Source organism: Seriola aureovittata, chromosome 7 (assembly GCF_021018895.1).
Source record: "Seriola aureovittata isolate HTS-2021-v1 ecotype China chromosome 7, ASM2101889v1, whole genome shotgun sequence".
NCBI lineage: Eukaryota > Metazoa > Chordata > Actinopteri > Carangiformes > Carangidae > Seriola > Seriola aureovittata.
The window spans coordinates 6,712,269-6,736,159 of NC_079370.1; the positions used below are offsets into that span (position 1 = coordinate 6,712,269).

The 23,891-nt window shown below is 40.0% G+C and overlaps 3 protein-coding genes across 5 annotated transcripts; 1 reads left to right on the forward strand and 2 right to left on the reverse strand.

Moving 5' to 3' along the window:
• Positions 1-77: 77 nt before the first annotated feature.
• Positions 78-6,841, forward strand: LOC130172075 (sialoadhesin-like). Its single transcript, XM_056380492.1, has 9 exons — positions 78-1,058; positions 1,244-1,381; positions 2,663-2,961; positions 3,046-3,306; positions 4,416-4,685; positions 4,781-5,077; positions 5,169-5,256; positions 5,376-5,445; positions 5,734-6,841. The coding sequence occupies exons 1-9, from the start codon at positions 688-690 to the stop codon at positions 6,052-6,054; spliced, it is 2,115 nt and encodes a 704-aa protein (XP_056236467.1). The 5' UTR covers positions 78-687; the 3' UTR covers positions 6,055-6,841.
• On the reverse strand, positions 6,552-17,185 carry si:dkey-24p1.1 (uncharacterized protein LOC556718 homolog). Of its 3 annotated transcripts, XM_056381513.1 has the most exons (17): positions 16,974-17,185; positions 16,091-16,168; positions 15,596-15,997; positions 14,418-14,699; positions 13,945-14,193; positions 13,377-13,637; positions 12,979-13,269; positions 11,985-12,275; positions 10,892-11,161; positions 10,299-10,556; positions 10,012-10,093; positions 9,849-9,912; positions 9,617-9,756; positions 9,307-9,364; positions 8,260-8,348; positions 8,107-8,173; positions 6,552-7,546 (listed from the first exon to the last, which is right to left on the reverse strand). In XM_056381513.1, exons 2-17 carry the CDS (start codon positions 16,146-16,148, stop codon positions 7,328-7,330), a joined length of 3,081 nt encoding a protein of 1,026 aa, XP_056237488.1. In that variant the 5' UTR covers positions 16,149-16,168; positions 16,974-17,185; the 3' UTR covers positions 6,552-7,327. The 3 variants fall into 3 exon arrangements, with proteins under 3 accessions (XP_056237488.1, XP_056237487.1, XP_056237489.1); XM_056381512.1 differs by having other exon boundaries at positions 15,596-16,168; positions 16,974-17,184; XM_056381514.1 differs by lacking the exons at positions 13,945-14,193; positions 14,418-14,699; positions 15,596-15,997; positions 16,091-16,168; positions 16,974-17,185 and having other exon boundaries at positions 12,979-13,265; positions 13,377-13,448.
• A 139-nt stretch (positions 17,186-17,324) lies between these two features.
• irgq2 (immunity-related GTPase family, q2) lies at positions 17,325-18,627 on the reverse strand. The gene has a single exon (XM_056381524.1). It carries the CDS (start codon positions 18,625-18,627, stop codon positions 17,488-17,490), a length of 1,140 nt encoding a protein of 379 aa, XP_056237499.1. The 3' UTR covers positions 17,325-17,487.
• Positions 18,628-23,891: the final 5,264 nt, after the last annotated feature.

Sequence of the window (23,891 nt, forward strand, 5' to 3'; positions counted from 1 at the left end):
GAAACAAAGAAAATACAAAGAAAAATAATAATTTTTATTTCTCTGTCACAAGCTTTCAAACTTTCAATGTAAATGAATCGACTCAAACAATTTTGAAATACTTGTTAGTGATGTATTCATAATTTTCCAATCTTGCATGTTTTTACACTGATGCATTTCAGTTATTGTGCTGTTTATTACATTTTTTTTTGCAAACAGTTTTGCAAAACATTAAAACATTTATGATTAGAGATCCAGTGAGCTGGAGAACACATACAACTATCTCAGATCAAAATAGTTGTCCTCTAAAATCAGGAACTACTTTTCATCACTCTGTCTGCACAATGCTTACAGAGTAAATGTACAATATATTTATAAAATGATATATACAGTATATATAAAATAATTCATAATTACTTGGTATATTTTCTGTGTAGGATCATCAAAGTGACAGAAAAGCATGACAGGTGCTGTAAAGGTTTTGTTCATATGCTGTCTGCTTCAAGGTAAGCCTTCTTTTACCTGTCTTATAATTTTATTGCAAAATTTGCTTTTGTCTTAACATTTACTTTTAGGGCTTCTCTGCTTGGATTCTGAACTTAATTTCCTTAATTTCCTTAACAATGATAGTCACTTATTTTTGTGTTTAACCGTACAGATGTTTATTGTTTGTCCTCAGGTAGCTTATGCCAACACTGGGCAGCCTTCATGCCCCAGACAGTGGAGGGACTGAGCGGATCCTGTGTGATCATCCCCTGCAGCTTCACCTTGCCCTCTGAATGGGATCAACACCTGGATGAATCGTGTAAAGCCATATGGAAGAGAGGTAGCTGGAGCCGAACCCAAGTGTTTGATTCCAGCCTCGTTGGAGCAAGTTCAGGCTTGAACATCCTGGAAGGAAACCTAACGGGGATCCTGCGTGAGAAGGATTGCACCACCATCTTCAACAACCTGCCATCGAACCATTATGACAACTATTACTTCAGACTGCAGTGTGACAACTCGCTCAAGTTCAACTTTCAGACGAGTGTCCTTATCACTGCTCAAGGTTTGTGCTATGTCCTGCTACACTTCTATATGTAAACCCGCATCTTTTGGTCTCTCTGTTGCAAATTCCTTGTCGTCTTTCCTCCTCAGATTCACTCCCCAAACCTGCTCTGAATCCATCCAAGCTGGAGGTAGAAGAAGGGACTCCAGTGAGGTTGAACTGCTCGGCTCTTGCTCCCTGTCCCGCTCTCCCTCCGGCTCTCACCTGGACTCCCAGTATAGGTGACATTGAGGAGAACATGGAAAGTAAATCTGTGACCTCTGTTATGAACTTCACCGCTTCTTACCTCCACAACGGACAGAAGATCTCCTGCACCACTCTCTACAGCCGACAAGCTGGCAACAGCGACCTTCTGTATGAAAAAAGTTTGACCCTCCGTGTTCTTTGTAAGTACGTTTCTAGGATTCCCATGTCTTCTTCTTGTGTTGTGCCTCATTTCAGTTCATACCATTATCACATCATGGCATTTTGTATAATAGGATGTTACAACATGTTTCCTCAGCATAACTCTCTACAGAGAAACTGAACCAAAATACACCCATTATTAATCATTTACTAACATTTATAACTGTATACTTACATACTTACTAGAGTTTATTTCCTGGGATTTTTCACAATCTGGCAACCCAAAATTTAGTTTTTAGTATGACCTCTTCCTTTATTATTAACATTAATAACACAAGTAGTTACAACTTGTGAACATCTTATAAAGCATTAATTATTACAAAAAGATTGTCTTGTTCCACAACTTGATTTGTTCTTTAATTGGTAAGACATGTGTCTTAAAGGAATAGTTTGACATTCTGGGACATACGCTTTCTTACAGAGTTAGATTCAGTAGTTTAGCTTAGCATAAATACTGGAAGCGGGGGGGGCAGCTAGCCTGGCCGTGTCCAGTAGTAAGGAACTTGCCTACCAGCATCCCTAAAGCTCCCAAATGATATTACACATCATTTGTTAAATCGTCTCAAACAAGAGTGTAAAAAGTATAAGTGTGCATCCTGTTTAAGTGTTTCCTCACGTGGATTTAAAACTGCCCGGTGGATAAGAGTGATTGCCCGGCGAGCCTGCAACTAGATAATGTGTAGAGAAATTAATTAAATGATGAATGTTTCAAGCTGCACTACTCGATATCTTGATATTGATAGTGGATCAAAAAAATATGTTTAAAGATGTTGCCCATGTTGAACCCAAAAGCAATATCACTTGACTCTGAAATTCCTTTTAAGCTCGGAAGAACTTTTGAGAATATTTCAACTAATTTTGTTTTGTTTTATTGCCACTATCATCATTTCCAGCTGTTTTATGATAGAAAGCTCTGATAAACCAACTGGAGTTGCAAACTGGCAGACTGACTAAGATAGTGACTAGCTTGTGAACATAGTGGATTATTTAGCGGCTAAAAAGCCAGTTATTTTCCTCAGTAGTTGGTTGAAACCAAAACAGAGTTAGAACCAGAGTTAATATTGGACTAAGATTTGTCCAGAAACACAAATCCTAACGAATGCTAATGTTGCTTTGTGTTTGCTTGATGTGAAAAGAGGCATCTGTTTGCTAACACGTTCACCATACAAACTATATAAGTTGTTGCGCTGCCCCCAAGTGGCCACATAATCTATTTATGCTGGTTTAAAGAAAAGTTTCCTCACATTTAAATTGTCAGATTTCTCTTCCAGATCCTCCAAATAACACATCGATCAGTGACCCTGGTCCTGTAAATGAGGGCAGCACGGTGACTCTGACTTGCAACGCTAACGCATATCCAGCCGTGGAGAGCTACACCTGGTACAAAGTGGATGAGGATCAGGTGACAGAAGTGGGATCCAAGAGGAAGCTTTCAACCACAGTTTCAGAAGTCGACAGCAAATTTTACTGCAAAGCCAGTAACAAACATGGAAGCCAGAACTCATCCGTCACTCAGATAGATGTGCAGTGTAAGTTGGACTTTAACAGAAACACAAATGACAAATATTAGCCAACGGCACGGACTGAACCCCATACTTTGTTTGATTTTCCAGTTGCTCCCAAGGACACAACAGTAGTTGTTGATCCTGCTGGTCCAATACTGGAGGGCAGCTCTGTTTCTCTGTCCTGCAGGAGCCGGGCCAACCCACCTGTGAGCAACTACACCTGGTACCGGGACGGTGAAGAGGACGACGAGCACGGGCCGACCTTAGTTCTTAACGGTGTCGACCCGGGCCATAGTGGCGACTACCACTGCGCAGCACAAAATGATCTGGGAGAAGAAGTTTCAGACACAATTCAGCTGGACATTCAGTGTAAGTTCATTGGACGCGGTAAAGATGTTGATTTACACTGACAACAAACAACAGAACTGTATGTTTCCACTGTGCTCATATGCTGAATATCTACTGTACCATACATCCAGCCCAAACATGATCTGGGGCCAAGACTCACAGAGCAAGAGTGTCTGGGCCACGGACAGTAATGCTTTGTCCTGTTGCGTGACAACCTCAAAATCCTTTCTGTCAGTGGTCCATCATGACTGAGCTCTGCTGTGTGTCCGCATGTATGCCAGTGTGTTAATTTATGTGTGGATGTTTTGTTTGGTTTGAGTCCTTGTTAAGACGTCATCTGCAACCACAGAAAATGAAGAGGTTGTCTCTGTTTAATGAAAAGACTTTGAAAGCATTTACATTTAAACCTTTATAGTGGCAATTGTGTAACCTTAATTCACCAAATCACAGATTGTCAGTCTGTCTGCTTGTGAGTGAGGCACTGATACACGAAGCCTCAGTTTTCTCCTTATACATGATGATCTTTTTCTCTTTTGCTTTTGATTTATGCCTCAATTAATAAAATACACTCTAACTTCCATCAGTAATTCACTGCCACTGAACGGGATGATCAAAAGTGTGAAATTCATCATAACTGGTGCCATGACAAAATGTGGCATCGTAATTAATTGCCCAGGGCGAGGTAATTAAGGGGCTTAATTCCCAACGTGGTGAATTTCACCTCATGAGGTTCAAAGGTCATTCTTGACCTTGGAAACATGGAACTCATCAGCTGATGGCATTTGCCCAGTTGTGCTGGAACTATAAATGTTCAAATTCCCTTTTTTTTCTCAGCACTTTTATGGACTTTTTCTCCATGTTTGCTTGAAACCTGAGATTCAAAGTTCATTTTGTCACGACATCCGATTGTTATTGTTTGCTTGTAAATCTGCGACAGTGCTGCAGAGAGAGACTGCCCTAAACAGGTATGCAAAAAGAGAAAAAGGAAATATTGTAATGAACTGAAAACTGAAAAACAAATTGTGAATCACTGCACCCCTAAAACCTGATCACAAATGATCCTAAAAAGGAATTTGTTGGGATGAAATCTGCATTCCTTGAACTGCTAACAGGCACAATGTTTCTTTCAGATCCCCCTAAGAACACCTCATTGTCGGTGGACCCCTCCGGCCCGGTGCCGGACGGCAGCTCTGTGACTTTGACCTGCACGAGCGTCGCCAATCCAGCGACGATAAACTTCACCTGGTTCAGAGTGGCTGGGGGAGAAAACGAGATGGTGGGTTCTTCTGAGCCAGACTTCACCTTCAATGTGACCAAACTCTCAGAGGATCAATATTACTGTGAAGCTCTGAATGTCCACGGAGCTGAACACTCAGAGTCTGCCAGTTTTGATGTCACATGTGAGATTTATTTATTTATAATTGCACGCTTTTATTTTTTCCCCTGCACGTTTGATTGAGGGTGCACAAATAGCTAAATACCTTTTCCTCCTCAGTTGTTCCTGAGATCCTTCCTTCCTCCCGCTGCATCAAGATTTTGTCCCAGTTTCGATGTTCCTGTGACAGCCAGGGCAACCCGCTTCCCTCCCTGGTTTGGGAATTGGCTGGGGAGCCTGTCAATCACTCTGCTGACATCCCAATCAGGAAAGTTCCCCTGGGGAGCGAGGTTATGAGGAGCATCATCACTCTATACCACCTGGACGAAGACGTGCCCTCTCTAGTCTGCCTCAGCAGCAACTCACTGGGTTCTGATAGTTTTGCGTTCAATGTGTCCTCCAGTGAAACTCAGCTAGGTAGAGGAATCTACAGGATGCTGTGTTTATATTTGGCTTTTTCTTTTGCCTAAATTGCCTCTTTCTGATATGGTTTCTGGCGACTTTTCAGGCCTGCATACTTTGTCTCTGTTGATCGGCGCTGCAGTGGGAGCACTGGGGATGCTGCTGCTGTGCCTCCCTCTGTTGCTGTTTTGCAGGTGAGGAACATAAGGCTTGCTGTTGGAGGTATGACTCAAATATGATCACAAAATAAGGATTTTAAAAAGAATAATACATGATTGTTCATAATAACAATGACTTTTCGTGTTGGTCTTAGGAAAAGTACAGGCAGCCTCTCACTCGGCCAGGGACTGGTGGACACTTCAGACTTTTTAGTCACTAATGAGGTGAGTTTATGTCCTTGCACAATATATGTACAATAGGTGAACACTTACAGATACACCTTCAAGTAAGTAAAAAAAAAGGATTGAATTTAAAGTACCGGTTAAATGTTTCAGGAATTTAAGCTTGGGGAGGTAGAAGTGTCATCCTTCATAGGAAAAGGGCAGCTGTGGTGAGCTTGTATTCTGTGTACAGTGGATAGCAAAGGTGACGTTTTGCTTACCATGTTCCAGATTCTCCCACAATTCTTTTCTTCTCCATTACTGAAGCAAATCTTTCTTGTTTTCCTGTAGACCAACTCTTCACAAGTGGCTGTTATTCGTGTCAATAAAGCCGCTCTGGAGGCAGAAGGAGGAGGAAGCAAGACTGACCCACTCCACTGCGTCAGTGTGGATAAACCTCAGGCCAATACAGAGACTAAGCTCGGGGAAGGGGGGATCAGAGGCCTGGCCGCCAAGACGACGACGACGACATATGCTGAGATCTGCCTGCACTCCAGAGGATGCAATGGTGGAGATTCAAAAGAAGAAGAAACAGTTGCAGACTCTCATTTGGGACAAGGGCAAGGCGTTGATGGTCTGATGGGTCAGGTCAGTGACAAGGTGACGGCTTAACTTTAGGGGGAACAACAGCTGAAACACAGGATTCTGGCCTTTAAACACCTACAGAACTTTAGTGTTAAGCCGCCGACAGAAGCCCAGCTGAGACTTCTGGGTAGAAAAACTTCTTAAAGCCTGCAGCAGTGGAGGTAACATCTGCACCACACGCTGCAATGTTTGAACTGAGCAACAGCGATGTCACACAACACGCTAACTCATGACCGTTGTCTCTGTAGCCTTCAACCCTTCTTATATGTCTTCACTGTAAAATGCCTATAGTAAAGAAAAAAAAAACAATACAATAATAGAAATACATTTCAGAGCTAATCTGTATGCTGGGGTTTAACCTTTAACCTCCCCACAATCAACCATAACAATAAATGTTCCCTTTAAAGTCTTCTATGTAGTTTACTACAGAAGATAAATGGTGCCACATTTAACATGCTACTGTTTATATTTGATATTTCAATGCTAACCTTTGTGCAGAGTGAAACAGCACATAGACAGTGTGATATTTGTCAAACACTTTTTTTATTGATAACTTTATATTTGTTTTGGTTTTTTATTAGAATACATAAATATGTATGTGCTTATAAACAAAAACAAAAGTAAATCCTGCTGCACTTCAGTAGACAGCCGTACCAGAGCTACAGTCAAAGCGGGTTATGAAATGGAGCATTTTGCATATAGTACATCGTTTCGACATGCGTCCTTCAGAAACAAGCCTCATTACAGCCATGTCATTTTGTGCTGGAGCCGTGTTCACCAACTTTACAGTAATGTCAATAAACTTTAAAATACATTTGTCCCCATATATTTTTTTCTTTTATAACAACTGAGTTTGAACAAAAAATCTGTCATAACTGACCCTTATTTACATTTCAGGTACTGTGGGTTTGGATTAAATTCACAATAATGGAAACAGAAATGCACTGAAACTGATATTTTAGGAATGAAAAAACAAACAAAACTAAAGAGTAGAGGTTTCCCCAACATTTTTTATCTGACGTACCCCACAGCCCATCCCATGAGCTCCAGTCTTCACTGCCATCATTTTGCAAATACACCACGTTCATATGAATGGATTAATAACCGGATGCTGTTTAACACCATAAAGAATGTAAAAGTGGTATTGTTACAACCATTTTGAATTTTTTTGCATGCGTTTGTTGCTTTTAGCTGACAATTTCAACTTCTCTGCTCACTTATGTTGGTTGGAAGCTAAAGTTGTTGTAAATTTACCATTAGCATCCCACCAGTATGTAAAGTAGGATGAGAATATCTTGAGTCAGACTTTGACATCAGAGTACTGAATCTCATCTTCGTCAGAGGTGCTGGAGTCTGTGTCGACTCGCTGATGTCCTGGCTTTGGCTTGAAGCTCACCTGTGAATAGTTGACATCCACTTCATCGTCACTGTTCTCTGAGTCATTGGTTAATGGGTTTGGAGATTTGGGTGCATGTGCTACAGTGAAGTTTTCATAGTCGTCCGTTCTGCCTTGTTCATTCTAGGATGATAGCAGAGATATTTACTAGATTATTTGTGTTATATGCCGTGAAAGTATCAAAGCCCTCAGTTCACAGAGAAATACACACAGCCCATATTCAGAAACTGAGCCTTAAAACGACCTCTGGGACCTCTGTAACTTTGTGATGTCATAACAAAGCCTGGCCCACCCACACCCACCGTCCAGCATTACAGGATTTGTTTTCTCTGAGTGTTTTACCTGAAATCTGCTAGATTTTTATTTGATCACTTTGAAAAAAAGTCAACCAATCAAAAGAGAGGATCAGCTTCTCTCTTCTGATTGGCTCACCGACCTGTTGTTAGTGAAGCCTGAGAGAGGCGATATAAAATGATGTTGAGGTGGTTTTTGGTACTTAAAACCACAAATATAATTTATTATGGATATTGAAGCTTCAAATAAAACACTGGAAAAATGTAAAATATGGGACCTTTAACATCAACTATCATTAGCAGAACAAAGAAGCTCAACCAAATGTTTTATAGCCTGATATGATCTTACAAACTTGACACATGATTAGAAATGTTTTCATGGTTTCTGACCTTTTGAAGTGGCTTTGGTTTGGACACCTTTGTGTACACATCCTCTTCTGCTTCCCCCTGTTGGTTCCTAGAAAGATAAACATCACCATTAAATGTGCCATGCAATAATAACTGTCTTGTTCTGGTATTATATGCAAAACGTAAAATTCTCACTTATTCCAAAAGTGCAGAGAAGCATAGTTGAGAGAATCATCCTGTGTGTGTCCACCTTGCTGTCCTGTGGCTTTTTGTGCAGCAGGAGCCTGAGCAGATGCAGACAGAAGACATCAGTGAATATACAGCAGCAACTCAATCGGTTCATTCATGCTTTACCGTTGGTCGCTGGAGGTTGTCCGTTAATTCATGGTTCCATAATACTGAGCGATTAGTTGCTGACAGACAGCTATTGACAGGACAAACAGTGAGGGTATAGCTGCAGTACACAGAGGGCAAAGCAACAGCTTGACCATTGAAAGACACATCCGCGTGTCTGAAGTAGAACGAGACATTTACTGATTATAGAAGAGGGAAGGCAGATGTTTGCATAGTATGCGTTTTGCAAACACACTTTTTTTTATTTATTTATTTTTTTGGGATGTGTAAGGAGCTCTATAAGTCCTGAATGTGATGATGAATTTTTGATCTTATGTGCTCAAGTTGTTTTAGATCCTTGTATCCTGTGCACTTAAGATAAGAAAATAACACCTTTTGGGACTTAGGGGGCTTTGTAATATTAAAAATGTAAATGTGTCTTTTAAATAAGAGATCATAAAGGTTGTTTTAGAAGTTAATAGGATTGTCCTTGAATTGTAACCCAAGAGTTGGATATTTAACTCCACCATAATTATAGGTAGTAAGGGAAACTGGGCCTTTGTTCATTAAAACATAACTGAGAGCTTAATTAGTGACTAAAATGTTTAAATACTTTCCACAGTTTTGCAGTTTTATGTGGCTGTTTTCAGAAAAGAAGCTCTGTCGTATCGAAGCTGCACAACACAGGAGGACTTGCGTGAAACTGGTCAATAGCGAGACAAACCCTGAAGACTCACAAGAGTTATTTTCTCTGACTGTTTTCACAGGCTGAGTAGCACTCGTGACAATAAATATATATATATAGAATGGGTGGGCGATCCTTTAATAAAGTAATACATTTAATAAATCCCAATAAAGTTCTAACTCTTAAATAGTGATTTCTACTAGAGTCTTAATTGCTTGACTCACCGGTTTTCCATGGGGCAGATTCACAGTGCTGTAAACACTGTTGATGTTGGACGCAGGCCTGTGGAACAACAATGGTGACAGGAATGAAAACATGCATGCTTAGGGACTGACTATGATAAATGACAGGGCGCACTCTCATTGTGCCATTCATGTCTGAAGGATCTTAAATGGACGCTTTGACTCCAGCATGAGCAGCAGCCCGTCCGGCTCTCTGCATTACAGAGTGGTCCTTGTCCTGGGTGGGGACAGTGTGTGTCTATGTGTGTGTGTGTGTGTGTGTGTGTGTGTGTGTGTGTGGCTGCTGTCTTACGTGCTGTCTGGACGAGGCTGGCGTTGTTGGGCCCTTGGACGGAACGGCTGGTCTGGCAAGAGGTCATCCCTGCTCCTGGACGGCTCGGTCAAGACAGTCTCATTCGTCAGATTCCCCCTCCTCGAGCTGTTCCACCAACCCTGAATTGGTTCACGCACAGACAAAGATATGTCATTTTTATCTACACGTGTTCAATAAAGAGGTAGAAGAGTATGCACAAAGGAGTCATCACCAAAAAGCCAGATAACGGTTGTGTGTTTGTAGTTCCTTGTTGAATTGATTTTCTTCTCCTGTGTCTGGAAACATAAAAGGACATGACATTGGTTACACGTGTCAAATCAGCAGACATTTAATCTTTTTAGTATTTTTCGTATTAAAAGTACTTCATGCTTTACCTGTAAAAAAATAAAATTGAGAAGCAAATTAGCAAGATAAAAAAAGAGATAAATAAGACCATCAGGATCTTCTTTAGGTCTCCTGCGGACAGAAGAGACAGAGCATCAGTACGTACACATCGTGTTGTAAACACTTTGTGTAGTGATCTTAACCTCCAACATGTTTCCTGTATGAAAGCAATATACACCACATGCTCACTCTCTCTCTTACACACACACACACACACACACACACAACACACACACACACACACACACACACACATATGGCCTTGAAATTCACTCACGGTCAAACACGTGGACAGGGTCAGATGATTTTCGGTTCATTTCATTTTCTGCGATGCAGTAGTAGACGCCTGGGTTGTCTGAGTACACCGTGTAGTTTTGTCTGTAAGCCACATTTTTATCGGTTTTCTCGCCCTTTTTCCTCCATGAGAACTTGAGTGGGGGGTAGCCGTGACTGCTGCAGGTCAGCGTCATGGAGCTCTTCCCGTCACGCTCCTGCTTTGTTGCTGTTATCGTGATAGTTGTGTGTTTTGGACCATCTAGGCAGAGAAATTCAGGAGAGAGGAAAACAGGAGAAAATTATTTTCTCAATATCTTAGTGTTCAAAGATCAAATATGAATGACACCACAAATGAAAAGATACTATTGCTGCTCTTGGCTTTAGATATACCTGGTAGACATTTCTATTTTTTTCCTCTGCAATATAAAAATAACAAAAGGTGTAGTAGTAGTAGTGGTTATTTTTATTTTGGAGGATTTAAGGTCAGAAATGTGATTCAGATAATAAAATATAAAGGCAGTCATATATACAGTAATGATATATATTTCCTCCCTGTTTATCCACACACCATCATGAGTGCATCATTTTACTCACATTTAACTTTAACCTCAACTGGCTGAGATTTTCCAGTTCCAATTTCATTGGTGGCTTCACAGCTGTACCATCCGCTGTCAGAGGGACTGGCAGACTTTATGGTGAGGGTCTGCGTCGTCTTGTGGGGTTCATGTTTCCCATCAGTTATCTTCATCCAGGTGAAAGAGGTCACTGATGGGTAGGACTGGGCATCGCAGGACAATGTCAACGGCGCATTTTCATTCACAACAAGACCGGACAGAGGTTTTACCGTCACGTCTTTGGGAATATCTGCATTAACCAAAAATATAGTAAAAAAGAGACCTGTCAGACAGTTTACAGCAGGGGTCTCTAACAGGTGGCTCGCGAGCTACCAGTAGCTCACCCCCTGTTTAAGAGTAGCTCACCCAAAGGTTCAGAGAATATAGTCTGTACCATCTTTAAGCAACACAACTTCACTCTGCTCCAAATGAGCCAAATCAAATACACAGACAGAACCCCAAATCATTATTGGTGAGTTCAACAGTGGCTTCAACTTAAGCCCTGTTTTTTTTTTTTTTAGCTCATGTTTGTTTACATGTTGGAAACTGAAGTGTAGTGAATGATCTACTTTAACTTCCTGTTTGTTATGTAACCACTGATGAACTGACAACTCTCACTGATCACTGACTGAGGAGCTTCTTCTTCTCTGGTTTCTGATCAGATTTATGGAGGTTTATTTACAGTGGTGTTTTCATGTCTCTTATATCTATCTATTATCTAAGCTGTTCATTTTGTATGAGGAAATACTCAGGTAAAGTACAAGTACCTCAAAATGCTGCTTAAATCCGCTCTACGGCGCTTGATTAAATGTATTTAGTTACTTTCTGATTTCTCGTGTTTAAGCTGTTGCTTCTACCGCACATACATTATGAGGCAAAACCAACAGTCAACTAATAAACTAGACATGCATCAAAATGACTTGATTTCACATGGAAAGAATAGATGAGAAAGATCCACTTTTGCAAATCGAGTTGTTTTTTTTTTTCAAGATAAAATGCCAAAAACCGAATGGAAAGTTTTTGGTTAGATGTGATCTGTTTGGTTAGGAGAAAGACACGGCGTAATCACTCACATTTCACCAGTAACTTCCTTTGTTTGCTCTCCTTTGAACCTTCGCTGTTCACGGCACTGCAAGAGTAAGAGCCGGTGTCCGCTGACGTTACATTAAAGGAGTGGTGGAGAGTGCTGACGTGGTGTTGATCATTTATGGATTCAGGGATTTCTAAAAACTGAGGATTTGATGTGGAAATCCTTCTCAAGGTGAGGGTTGATGGTGGGTTACTTTCAACTGTGCAGGTAATGGTGATGGTATGACCTTGAGTGACCTCATCAGCCATAGACAGCGTGGGCTCGGTGGGAGGGTCTGTGGAGAGGAAGCAGCCGTGTGTTTGATTTTCAGGAGGATACATAAAAAAAAAATGTTGTTGCATGACATGAAAGCAGCACTTCATGAGCAGGAAGTCAAACTGTTCAAAGCTTTAACACTGAAGCATTTGACATTTTAGAAAGTGTTCATCATTTCCTGGCAGAGTGTTAGATGAAACGGTCGGTACCACTCTCGTGTATGTTAATTTTATGGCTGCAACTGGCAACAGGTTAGCTTAGCTTAGCACGAATACTGGAAACAGATGGAAACAGCTAGCCTGGCTGTGTCCAAAGGTAACAAAAGTCCACCAACCAGCATCTCTGAAGTTCACTAACTGACACATTATATCTGCTTTGTTTGCTCTGTATTGCAGCTGAAATGTAATAATGATCATTTTTACCTATAGTGACGTGTTGCATTATTACTTAAATGGGGACAATAACATCTTCCCATCTTTTCTGGCAACTGCTTGCCATTGAATTGCGAATTGTTATTTTTACACTTCTGTTTTTGTATGGATTTAACTAGATACTACACATGAATTAGTGAGCTTTACAAGTGCTGGTAGGCAGGGGTGTGTCTAAAGGGCTGGTATCGACCCCTACCCTGATATATGACTTTAGTGTGACTGAGCCAATCAGGTGTAAATGCTGATTGTTTTGAATATTGAACTTAATGTAAAAGTTTCATGGTTACTTACACAGCACATCTATGCACACTTGCTGACTATCATCCCCCGTTCCGATGGAGTTGGTGGCGTTGCAGACGTAACACGCTTCATCTGCTCTTTGAATATTCGCCAAATATTGACTGTTGTCATGGCCTGTGCTAGATTTCCACCGTGAGGAGTCAAGCTTTTTATTTTCATTGAAACGGTACCAGGAGTACGTGTGCGGGTCAGGATTGGCGTCAGTGTTACAGGTGACTGTGAGGGATCCACCAACTTTCACTTTGTTGTCAGGGATGAAAATGCTTGTCCTCCTCGGCCTGTCTGGAAAAAAGAAATAACTTTCAGTATGCTTTTGATAGTGATGAAACCCTCTGTACCATCATCAAGTGTCTGACATGCATACAGTACAGGTATAATGTGAAACTTACATTGAACACTGATTAGAAGTGGTTTTGATTTTCCAGTACCCACAGCGTTAGTGGCTTCACATGTGTAAGAGCCACTGCTCTCAGGCGTGATACTTTCTTCAACATATAATTGATTCATATCAATATGTCTTCCATTTCTAAACCAATTGTACACATAAGGCTGTGGGTCGCTTCTCGTCACATCACATGTTAAATCCATTTTATCTCCTTCTTTAACGTCTGACATGGGGGGGGTCTTCTTTATCTCAACACGAGGCACATCTGAAACAGAAGATTTCGCCCACCCCCTTTGTTTAATTCATAACGACAGTCCACTACGAATACAGTAGTGTAAATAAAATAGAAACATACAAGATTCTCGATTTTTTACGAGTACAATGGAAAGATGCCAAACTAGTACTGAGGGTTAAAAAAAATAACCACAGCAGAATTATATGAGCTACAATTACTGAGAATCACCGACACACCGCAATGTATGACAAACAATGGTGATGATTTGTTAGCGTTAAAATAAAGTATACAATGGAGGAAATTACATTAATTCAAGAAAAATATAGGAAGTACTCACATATAACAGTAATAGTGATTGAGCTGGATGTAATTGTTCCATATTTGTTCTGAGCTTTACAATAGTAACTTCCACCCTGTGACTCCTGAATTGATGTGATGGTCCATGTGGGCGCTGAGGACTGTATGTTTCTTTCTTTAAACCAGGTAATGTTGGGCGGAGGATTTCCATTGGCAGAGCACCTGAGATCCACTGAATCTCCTTCCTTGACAGTGTGAGTGCGCTGAACCGATATGTCTTTAGGAGCATCTGTGGCAACAAATTCAGTACAAGTAAGGAGGAAATCAGTTTAGATACAGCAAGCATGGGTGGATTGTAAAAGGAAATCAAATATGCAACAACTGAGACATATTTGATTTAGTCTCAGTAAGGAGTTATCTATATATTCGGCAAATACATGAAGCAGGTACAGATAACCCTGCTTTAAAGTGGTCACACAAATAGATGTAAAAACGATCCATTTATGAACTTACATTCAACAGTTACAGAAATATTCCGAATAGAATATTTGTCCTCGTTACCCTCTGTTTGGCATAAAAACACCTTCCCATCATCCTGCAAGCGCGCTGTAAAGCTGACTGTGGTGCTTTTCTCATGTTGTTGAACACTATAGGACTGTGTTAAGGGTTGGGATTGTCCCAAATCTTTAATTTGTAGCTGTGATTTACATGATCTCAAAGTGGAGCACGTGAGTGTTATTGTGTCAGATTCGTTCACGGCAGGTGGTTTCTGAAAAGTGAGCAGGCATGGATTCTCTGAAAATATGAAAGGAAGACAATATCAGCAGAAATGTAACAAGGATTACACAGAGTATAAATCACTATAAACACATGTTTTTATAAATAGAAGCATTGATTTATACTTGGCTGGAGTGGAGCTTCAGCAAAACTGCTCTAGATTCACTGTCGATGTTATGAGCTAAAACTAACGGAGCCAAAGAACCACAGTCTGAAGTTAAAGCTGGCGATACACTGGATGATATTTTCTTAATTTCGCTTAGTGTGACTCAAAAAAATCACATAATTTATATAATAAAATGATAAAATATTATAGTTATGAGACAGTTTCTGCATATTTGTAATACGCACATCTTCTGATCATGAGATCCTAATGCTCTTATTAATGTATCCATTAAAATGTACGTTTTTGCTTGTTGTGGTAATTGGGTCATTAAGCTAAATATTAATGCCCATGTTTTGCTGTTAAGTGTAAAGCACATGCAGTGAGGGGATCAAAACGGTTACACACAACAGCCTATGGGATTAGACCATAGGGAAATAAGAATGATAGGGAGGCCTGGATAGACAAAAGAAAATTTATCCAACATCCAATATAAAAAAAACTATTTTTATGATGATTGGGTGGATTTGAGGCACGTTGGGATCTTTAGTGTCAGTCAAATATGGCAACTCTGGGTATACCTGTATGTAGCAGGAGAAAGCAACTCGTCACTTCCACACACCCAACATATTTCCATCCTCCCCCATCAAGTCTAAATTAGATCAGATCATACAGAATAATACAGAGGCCCACCTACACACACAAGAGGGAGGGAGAGCTGTGTAGTGGCTTGGCTGTGTCTATTCTGAACCTTTTTTTTTTTATTACTCTGTATTTTAATTTCATTCAATATTCCGATCTTTATACATACCTTGAACTTCGAGGGACACATTTTTTTTAGTTATCCATTTTTTTTTTCCTTCAAATCTGAAAGAATACTCTCCACTGTCGCTTTTTTTCAGCTCGCAGATCAAAATACTGCACGATTGCTGGTATGAGTTTTTCCAACGTGAAGATGAAGAGCCGATATATTTGACTCGGCCTTCAAAGTCTGAGCTGACAAGACGTCTTGAGAAATTTGAGCTGTAAACGATGGTGCCGGTAAAATCTTTAACAGTGTCATTCCATTTTCCGTCCTTCATCCAAAACCAGTATGCGCCATCAACAGTAACAGCCTTTGAGACTATACATTTGATCTCAGCGCACGACCCCTCTTTAGCTGTCAGCCTATTGGGTGTTAGCTCAAATGGGTTTGAGTTACTTGTTGAATAATCTGTGGTGGTGAAAACACAGGTACACGTTAATTTAATGCAAATGTTGTAAAAAGCAAGAATTGTTGTCAAAGTAGAGGAAAAAAAATTCCTACTTTTTATTAGGGCCAGAAATACCAACCACCCGACGACTGTCTGAGCAGCGATTCTCATGTTGGACTAAAGCTCGATATCTGAAATAAAAAAGTGAGTTTGTGTGTGTGTATACATAATTCTACAGCATAACAGCACAGAACCTTTTTTTCCTGTAGGCAAGTTCCTTTTTCACTGCAAGTCACAACATTTTTCAACTTCCTCTTTTTGTCAGATGTGTCTGTCTCATTTTTTATTCCTCATTTTAAAATAGTTTCATTTGGTTTCATTCTGAAGTGCTGAAAACAAGCATGTTATTTTCTCTCACAAACCTACATTGGAAGAATTTGTCATTTTGTTTGAGGAAAAATAGATTAATGAAAAAAAAATGTAAGATGGAATATTTAGGCTAAGTGTTTTTTTGTAAATCCTGGTGTACTGTAGTTTTACTTGATACAGCAGTGCCCAAAACAAACATTTGTCATTTGACTCATCTACATTTTATGGCTTCAGGTAAATGTTAATTAATTTTTTTTTTGACATCAGCTATTTGTTTATATCACTTTCGTCTCCTTCACCAGACCTGCATTTAAAGACGACCCTTAACACACCGCACACAACAGTGCAAACAGTACAGTGCATTTATTGGTGTAGACCTAATATAGTCAAAAATAAATACAGTGTTTTTCAGAGGTTCTATATCCCGTTGAAAGTTGAATCCAGATCATTTATAACTTAAAAGATTTTTCCAACCAATTGAAATGCTTCTTTAGAAATCACACAGCTTGTACTACCTTGATGATTGAGATGAACCTTTACAGACAGAGATAACTTTTTTGGTTCTATCAGGTACTCGAATAGAAGAGATATTTTGGACCAGGAGACACAAAATTAGCTTGTTCTTACCTCAGTGATCACTTATAAGAGTCTGTAGCATACACCATCAGTCCTGAATAAGATTTTAAAAAAAAAAGAAGGAAGTTTTCACAGTTGACTTCAAATCTTAAAGAATTTGCATGGCCAATCATGCAAGCTGGAGAACGCAATCTTTCATGATCTTCTGATAAATGTGATTTTGTTTTTTTTTCATTCAACTCGGCCTGTTGTATGCATGCTGCGAAACTTCCCCCTACTTCCTGTCTTTGTTAATAGTGAAAGCCACTGTTTACAGTATGCAATGAAGTCTTTCAAACAGACACAGGGCAACTTTCAGTACTTGACATGTATTTGCAGAACTGATGTTTACACAGTATTTACAGTGTTTTCTTTAGAAGTTCATGGTAATCAGAAACAGTGAAAAAGAACCAAAAGATTTATGAAGCATTGTCTAAATTGTGCATTTCTTGTATCCCAAAACATAAAAGTGAGGGTGAACCACACATAAACAGGAAACATCGAATAAAAAGAAAAGCATTTGACTTCACTTCCCCTCCCCCAGAGCAGCATCTACTATTTTCTCAGCATCGGCCGCCATTTCATCAATGGCGCCATTTAAAGCTTGCAGCGTGGCAGCGAAGGAGCGGCTGGCAGAACGGGCATGTCTGGGCATCGCCATCTCCACCAGTTTCGATGAAACGGTGGCCAAGTCCTTTTCTGCCGCTGCCAGCCGCCTCTTTACTTCCCCTTTGGTGACCTCCACTGACAGCACACAAGTCCGCAGCCCTTTGAGTCTTGTGGGATCCATGCCTCGCCGCCGGGCCAGTCGCTCAACCGATTCGTCGTCCAGGCACAGAGACAACTGCGCTTTCGTCAGGACCCGCACTGCTACACTTGAGTCCACCATAGAGGCTACCAGGGGAACAGGAATAGCTGACATCCCACCAGATAGCGAGGCGGCTGCCCATACTAGTGCTTTGAATGCCTCTTTTTTCTGGGTGACCAGGGCTGAAGTGAGTGTTGGTAGAGCTAAGAGAAGGGCGTGGGCACGGATTTCTGGAAGGTCTTTGCTCATGTCGTCCAACAGACCAGGGAAGTCAAACCTCTCCAGGGTGGAGGGTCTGACCAGATAGACTTTAGGCTGTGTCAAACCACGTGATTTCAGTATTTCCAGACTGGCTTTTTTCTTTACTTCCAGATTCTTTTCTGTTTCTTCCACTGAAGCTAAGAGAATAAAGTATACTGTTTGTCGCTGCAGTGAACGGGCTTCCAAGTACACCTCCATGCTGTTGGGTTGGGGTACATGTGTGAATGTCATGAAGACAGCATTGTAGCGGAGGAACTTAACTCTGTCCATATATCCCCCGGGTTCAAATGGGGAGGTGTCTGGCACAGGCGACAGGTCCCACAGACGAAAGTCAGAGTGTTTAGGGTTAGGATAGCCTGCCATGTCCTCTGAGGCAGCAACGGATGAAGATGGAGCGGCCCCTTCATCCCCAGGTCCGAGGCCACGGAGGGAGTTCAGGAAGGAGTCTTTTTCATCCCCACGGTTGCCCACCACAGCTAAGTTGATCCTACTGATCAGGAGATCTTCCACTGCATCCTTGACATCTGATAACTTATTGCTCTCTATGGATTCTTTGAGGGTCTCGAGGAGATTTAGGCTTCTGAAAACATCAGCCATCTCTGTGGAAAGATAAAACACTGCAGTTATTTGCAAAGTCACTACAGGCCCTTTAACATAGAACAGACAAGGAAGGTCACGTGAACACTTCAGGACATATGCAAACAAAGCATAAAAGCTGATCTACTTTACCATACTGGTAGGTATAACAATAGTCATGATGACATCTCACATGAATAAAAATAAAGCGTTGCAATAGTAACAGTGTAAAATACACCTAGAAGAAACTTGAACCCTCTCAGAGAGATAAATCATGTTTTTTCACAGTAAACTCATCTAACCTGCACTGGTGCTCAGCGGTGGAAAGTAACCAAGTGGGTTTACTTCAGATATATATTAAATACTTTACTTTATAGTGTATCCATTTTATGTGACTTAATATTTCTACTCCAAAACATTTCAGAAGGAAATATTTTAGCCCACTGTGTATTCTGCTACATTTATTTGACAGATATAGTTTGTAGTTACTTTAGAGGTTAAGATTTAAAAAGCTTATAAAAAGCAACCGATGGTTAAGAATGAACCAACAATTCCCTTTTAAACTTCTCAGATGTTTTAATTTGCAGTTCAAGGCCCAAAGAGGCACAATTGTCCATTATTTCACAAAAAATGTTAACATTCGAGAAAAAAGATTTATAATAGAACTTTTTTTTTTTCTTCTCTCCAATTAATAAACTCATGAGCGCTCAGATTTGTCTCGTTATACTTTAGGAGATTACCCGACCTCAAAACTACCTGACTGTAGCATAATTAAATAAACCACACTTTAAATATCTACAACAGTTAAAATGATACTTATACATTGATGCATTAGTATTAAAAAATATAATAATGTCATATGTAATAATATATCAGTTACAGGGAATATTTTACTGCAGAATGAATACTTTTACTTTTATAAGCAACTTCACTTTTACTTGAGAGTTTGAATGCAGGATTTATTTGTAATGGAATATTTTTTACGTTGTCTTATTGGTACATTTACTTAAGTAAAGGATATGAATACTTCCTCCACCTTATCATTTAAACCTGAACTTAAGGTCCATTAATAGAAATACATATGAACTAAGCACCATCTAATAACCCTAAAATGAATTATTAAATGTGCATTGCTGTCAGCTGCTAGTATGACTGTTTTGGTTTCTATTCAACACAATACTGCACACACTCACCAACACCCCTGGAGAAGAAGCAGCCCTCTGGTTGAACTATTTGTTCTGATGCCTCTGTAGCTTTGCAGCACTGGCAGCGTCAGGTTGATCTATTTAAGGTGCTTGTCCAGCTAGTGGAACATTCTAATCCTTTTAGCTGAGCCTTAATCCAAAAATCACTTTAAGCACATACGTGCACACACTGTGTATCTGTGAAGCTACTGGCTTTCGTGTATAAGCCCACAAAATTATATGCACACATTACAAGTGCAAACAATAAATGATCATCACTATTATGACTTTTATCATTATTCATGGTACAGTAACATTTCTTTTTCAAAACAGCTTAAATTATTTGCCAACAGTTCCAGCCAATGCCTCTCAGTATAATGTATTCCAGTTTAACAGCACCACAAACTGCAGCCATGAATGATCATGAAGTTGAATCAGTTGGAACACAATGTTGAAGATGAGATCTGAATAAATGAAACTAAATGTTAAACAAGTAGAAACAAGTAGTTCTTGTTACCAGTAGACAGTTGGTAATGGGTAATGTGGTTTTTTTTTGTTTTTTTTGGATGTGGGTACCTCTTTCTCTTTCAGTGTTTTCAGCCTCTCTTTCAGGCAACACAGTCAGCAATATGACAGTTTTGTTTTCATTTCATTTGCTATGAAAGCTGTCATGTAAATTTGGGTTGCCTGGTCAGACTTTTAGAACAATATTGGATTATATATATAAAAAAAAGAGGAACCAAGTAACGTTAATAAAGTTGAGGAAGGTATGTATAGTGCTTGTGAGAACCTTTTCAACCAAGCTGTAGCGTGTTTCTTTCTTCTCTTCTAAGGGGAACCAAATATGCAAACCTGACACCTGCTTGGTGTTTCATGTGTTATCTTCGGCTCATATCCTCTTACACTAATTCTTGTGTTCACATGAACTAATTTTAACAGCAAAATAATGGGACTTGAATTAAAAATGTGTGCAAAATGCATAATTTTAACAGTCCTCACATAATAAATGCATTTTAGCATTTCAGATTTTCTCAACTGTAACCAACCATAACAGCTGGTTACAGGGATTCCCTGTTGCCACTGTGCAGCAACCAGGCAAACAGCACAGAGTAATGCCTCGGTAACTATTCTAAAATGACAACTTTTCATTTTTACATTTCTGTTTATGCACATAGTAACCAAAAGATCCAAAACTTTGGACTAAGCTTGGCTAGCTCTTTCCCTATGCTTCCAGTCTTTATGATAAGCTAACATGCTTCCATACTTAATGCACGGACATATGGAGCTGGGATACGATGTTTTGTCTCTTCATCGCCCCCTATCATCCTCACCTCTTGTTGCCATCTCTGTCCTGTGTCCTTTCTGCCTCCCTTGTGACTTCCCTGCCTTTGCTGGACTCTCTCTTTTCAACACTGAGAAATCAATGTTGGACTACTCCACAGCTTGCCCTCCTCCAGCTGCTTCTTTATTGTGGGTCTGATCATCTTCCACTGCCTGACCAGCATCTGTCTATCAGGTGCAACAGATAAGTAATATGAGTCATTCATTGGCTGCTACACTCCCAACAACTGTATATGTTGATTAGATCAATTTGCACCAATTCTGCTCCTGCACTGCTGTTTGCCACAATGTTTTCTCCAATACTAATACAAGGTGTCAACAAAGTCAAATTCCACACTTTGGTGCTTTAGGTGGTATGACCAGCTCTATAGATATTGTGGACCCTCTCACCGACTCTAGAAATAATAAAATAAAAATAAAAATAACATGAACATATGAGAATATATAAGGACTTAATAGTGTACCTGTGGTATTTTTCCCCCCAAGCAGCAAAGGGCTGCTGACTTCTTTATTTTACTATAACAAAATTGGTCTACAGTATTTACCAGCCAGAGTTACGTTAGCATGCGTAGTCAGATTTGCGTTCAGATGTTTTGCTGTCACATCAAGGTTGATGAGGGTAACTTTTAAACATTTAAACAAAGGGAGTAAAGAACAGTTTGTTGCACTCACAGGTCACATTCAAAGTCACCATCTCCTCTGTAGTAATGTTGCCTATGAAGCTGACCTTACAGGTGACCTCCATACCGTGATGCTCAGCTGACTGATTGAAGGTCAAAGTTGAGGTTTGTCCCTGATTGGCTGTGACGTTTCCTGTGATATGAGAGTCCTTCTCTCTTGCTCCTCTCCATGTCCAGGTGATTTCAGGATTAGACCCAGAGCAGAGACCAGGAGCAGTGCAGGTCAGTGTGGTCTGCTGTCCCTCTGTCAGTGGAGGAATCATCACTATGGGCTTCTGATGCCGATCTAATGGGGAAGCAAAAATATACAGTAGACAGAAAATCAGTGTGTGTAGTGATGTATCAGGTGAGCAGACAAGGAGGTTTTTGTTCTCGTCATATAGGACTAATATCGTAATATACTTAAAAATACTTAAATATTTCAAAGCTACAATACGTAGGAGTTTGGTAAAATGAGATTCACTCAATCAGTGTTGTTGCAGTTCTTACTAGTCACCAACAGAGGGCGATAATAGCCAAGCATTATTTCATGTTGGTGCATGTTATAGCCACAACAATGAACATATTCAGTGAACTTAGACTTAGATGATACCAACAAGTCTTAAATGATATGATCCAGAGTCTGACGATGATGCAGCAGTTGTTCTAACTGAAGGGTCCATCAGTGGCATTCATCCTGTAAAGTCAGACTGAGCTTTTGTGTTATTCTCTGAGTCAAGTATCTCTGCATAGCTACAGTTCTGTTTATATTAATCCAATTTGTACCAAATTACACTCAGAGGAGTGAAACCATTGTTGGTAGTAAAAGAACATGATATCACAACACAGAGTCAAGTCTCAGCTGTTTTATTCTGCTTCACTAAGGAAGGGTTGACAAATGTTCTGACAGCCCTCTATTTCTCCTGGCGATGCAACCGTTAATACAAAGAGGGAAAAAGAGATGTGTATATGTATATAGATGTATAAATAGACAATAAGAGGATATCTAATTGCTGATAAAGAAAGACTACTTTCACTGAAAGGTTGTAACATCACTGAAACGCTGCAGAACCACTGAAAGGGTTAAAAAAAGAAGCTATTTGTGGCAACGTGCAACCAACCAACAATTCCTGATGCATGAAGCTGATATTGTATTAGTCAGTCATGATTCCAAGTTACTCCCTGAATAGGACCACTGACAGTAAATTAAGCATTATAAATAATTTCATTTGAGCTTTGACATATGTTTATGGATTCATCTTTGGCAAATACATTATTAATTGATTTAAAGGTAATTACTTATACCAAAGAGTATATGTGGGGGGCCATGAGAGCTTTAAGATACTAAAATAAATTTTAAGGATAAAAAACTTAAGACCTCCAATTGTACCAACAGTTTCAACAAGGACCCTTATTATCAGTGCAACGTTATCTAACATTGAGAACGCTTTCAGAAGATTTAAAACATTTAATATTGGCTTTTGATTTTGTTTACCTTTATCAACAAAACTGCATCAAAGCTGCACACTGTACGTGTGTTAGCATTGTAGCCTCTCGGAGAGACGATAGTGAGATACTTGGTTCCTCCCTCCACAGGACAAACTTACTTTCATAAGCACACATATACCAAAATTGTTTTAAAGCTACAGGAAGTTTGGTTGATCAAACTGGACCAGAAACAGCTGCACAGATGACAGCACAGACGTGAAGGCAGGATGTTGCATTTTTCACCTTTTCTATATTTGTGACTAAATTTGACTACCACTTTCCCCAGGGGCACAATTGGGGGCCCCTGCAAAGCTCTCAACATCAGCTCTGAACGATACATATCTCTGGCCTCTGCCATGTCCTGGGCCCCTCTCCATCTCTGACCCAAGACCTCTCTGCTGAGGCCTGCTATACTGCACATGCAAAGCTAAGAATTTTACAAAGTAATGTGTCACATTTGTTGGGGGCATAATGGCTCACCAAAATAGATTTAATTCAGAAAAATATTTAAATAACATGGTATATGTAGTGTCTTACTTGTTTGTTGTTGTTTTGTTGGTTTCCAGCTTCTCTTATCTCTAGTTATCTGTTCTGCTGTGTGACTCAACTGGCT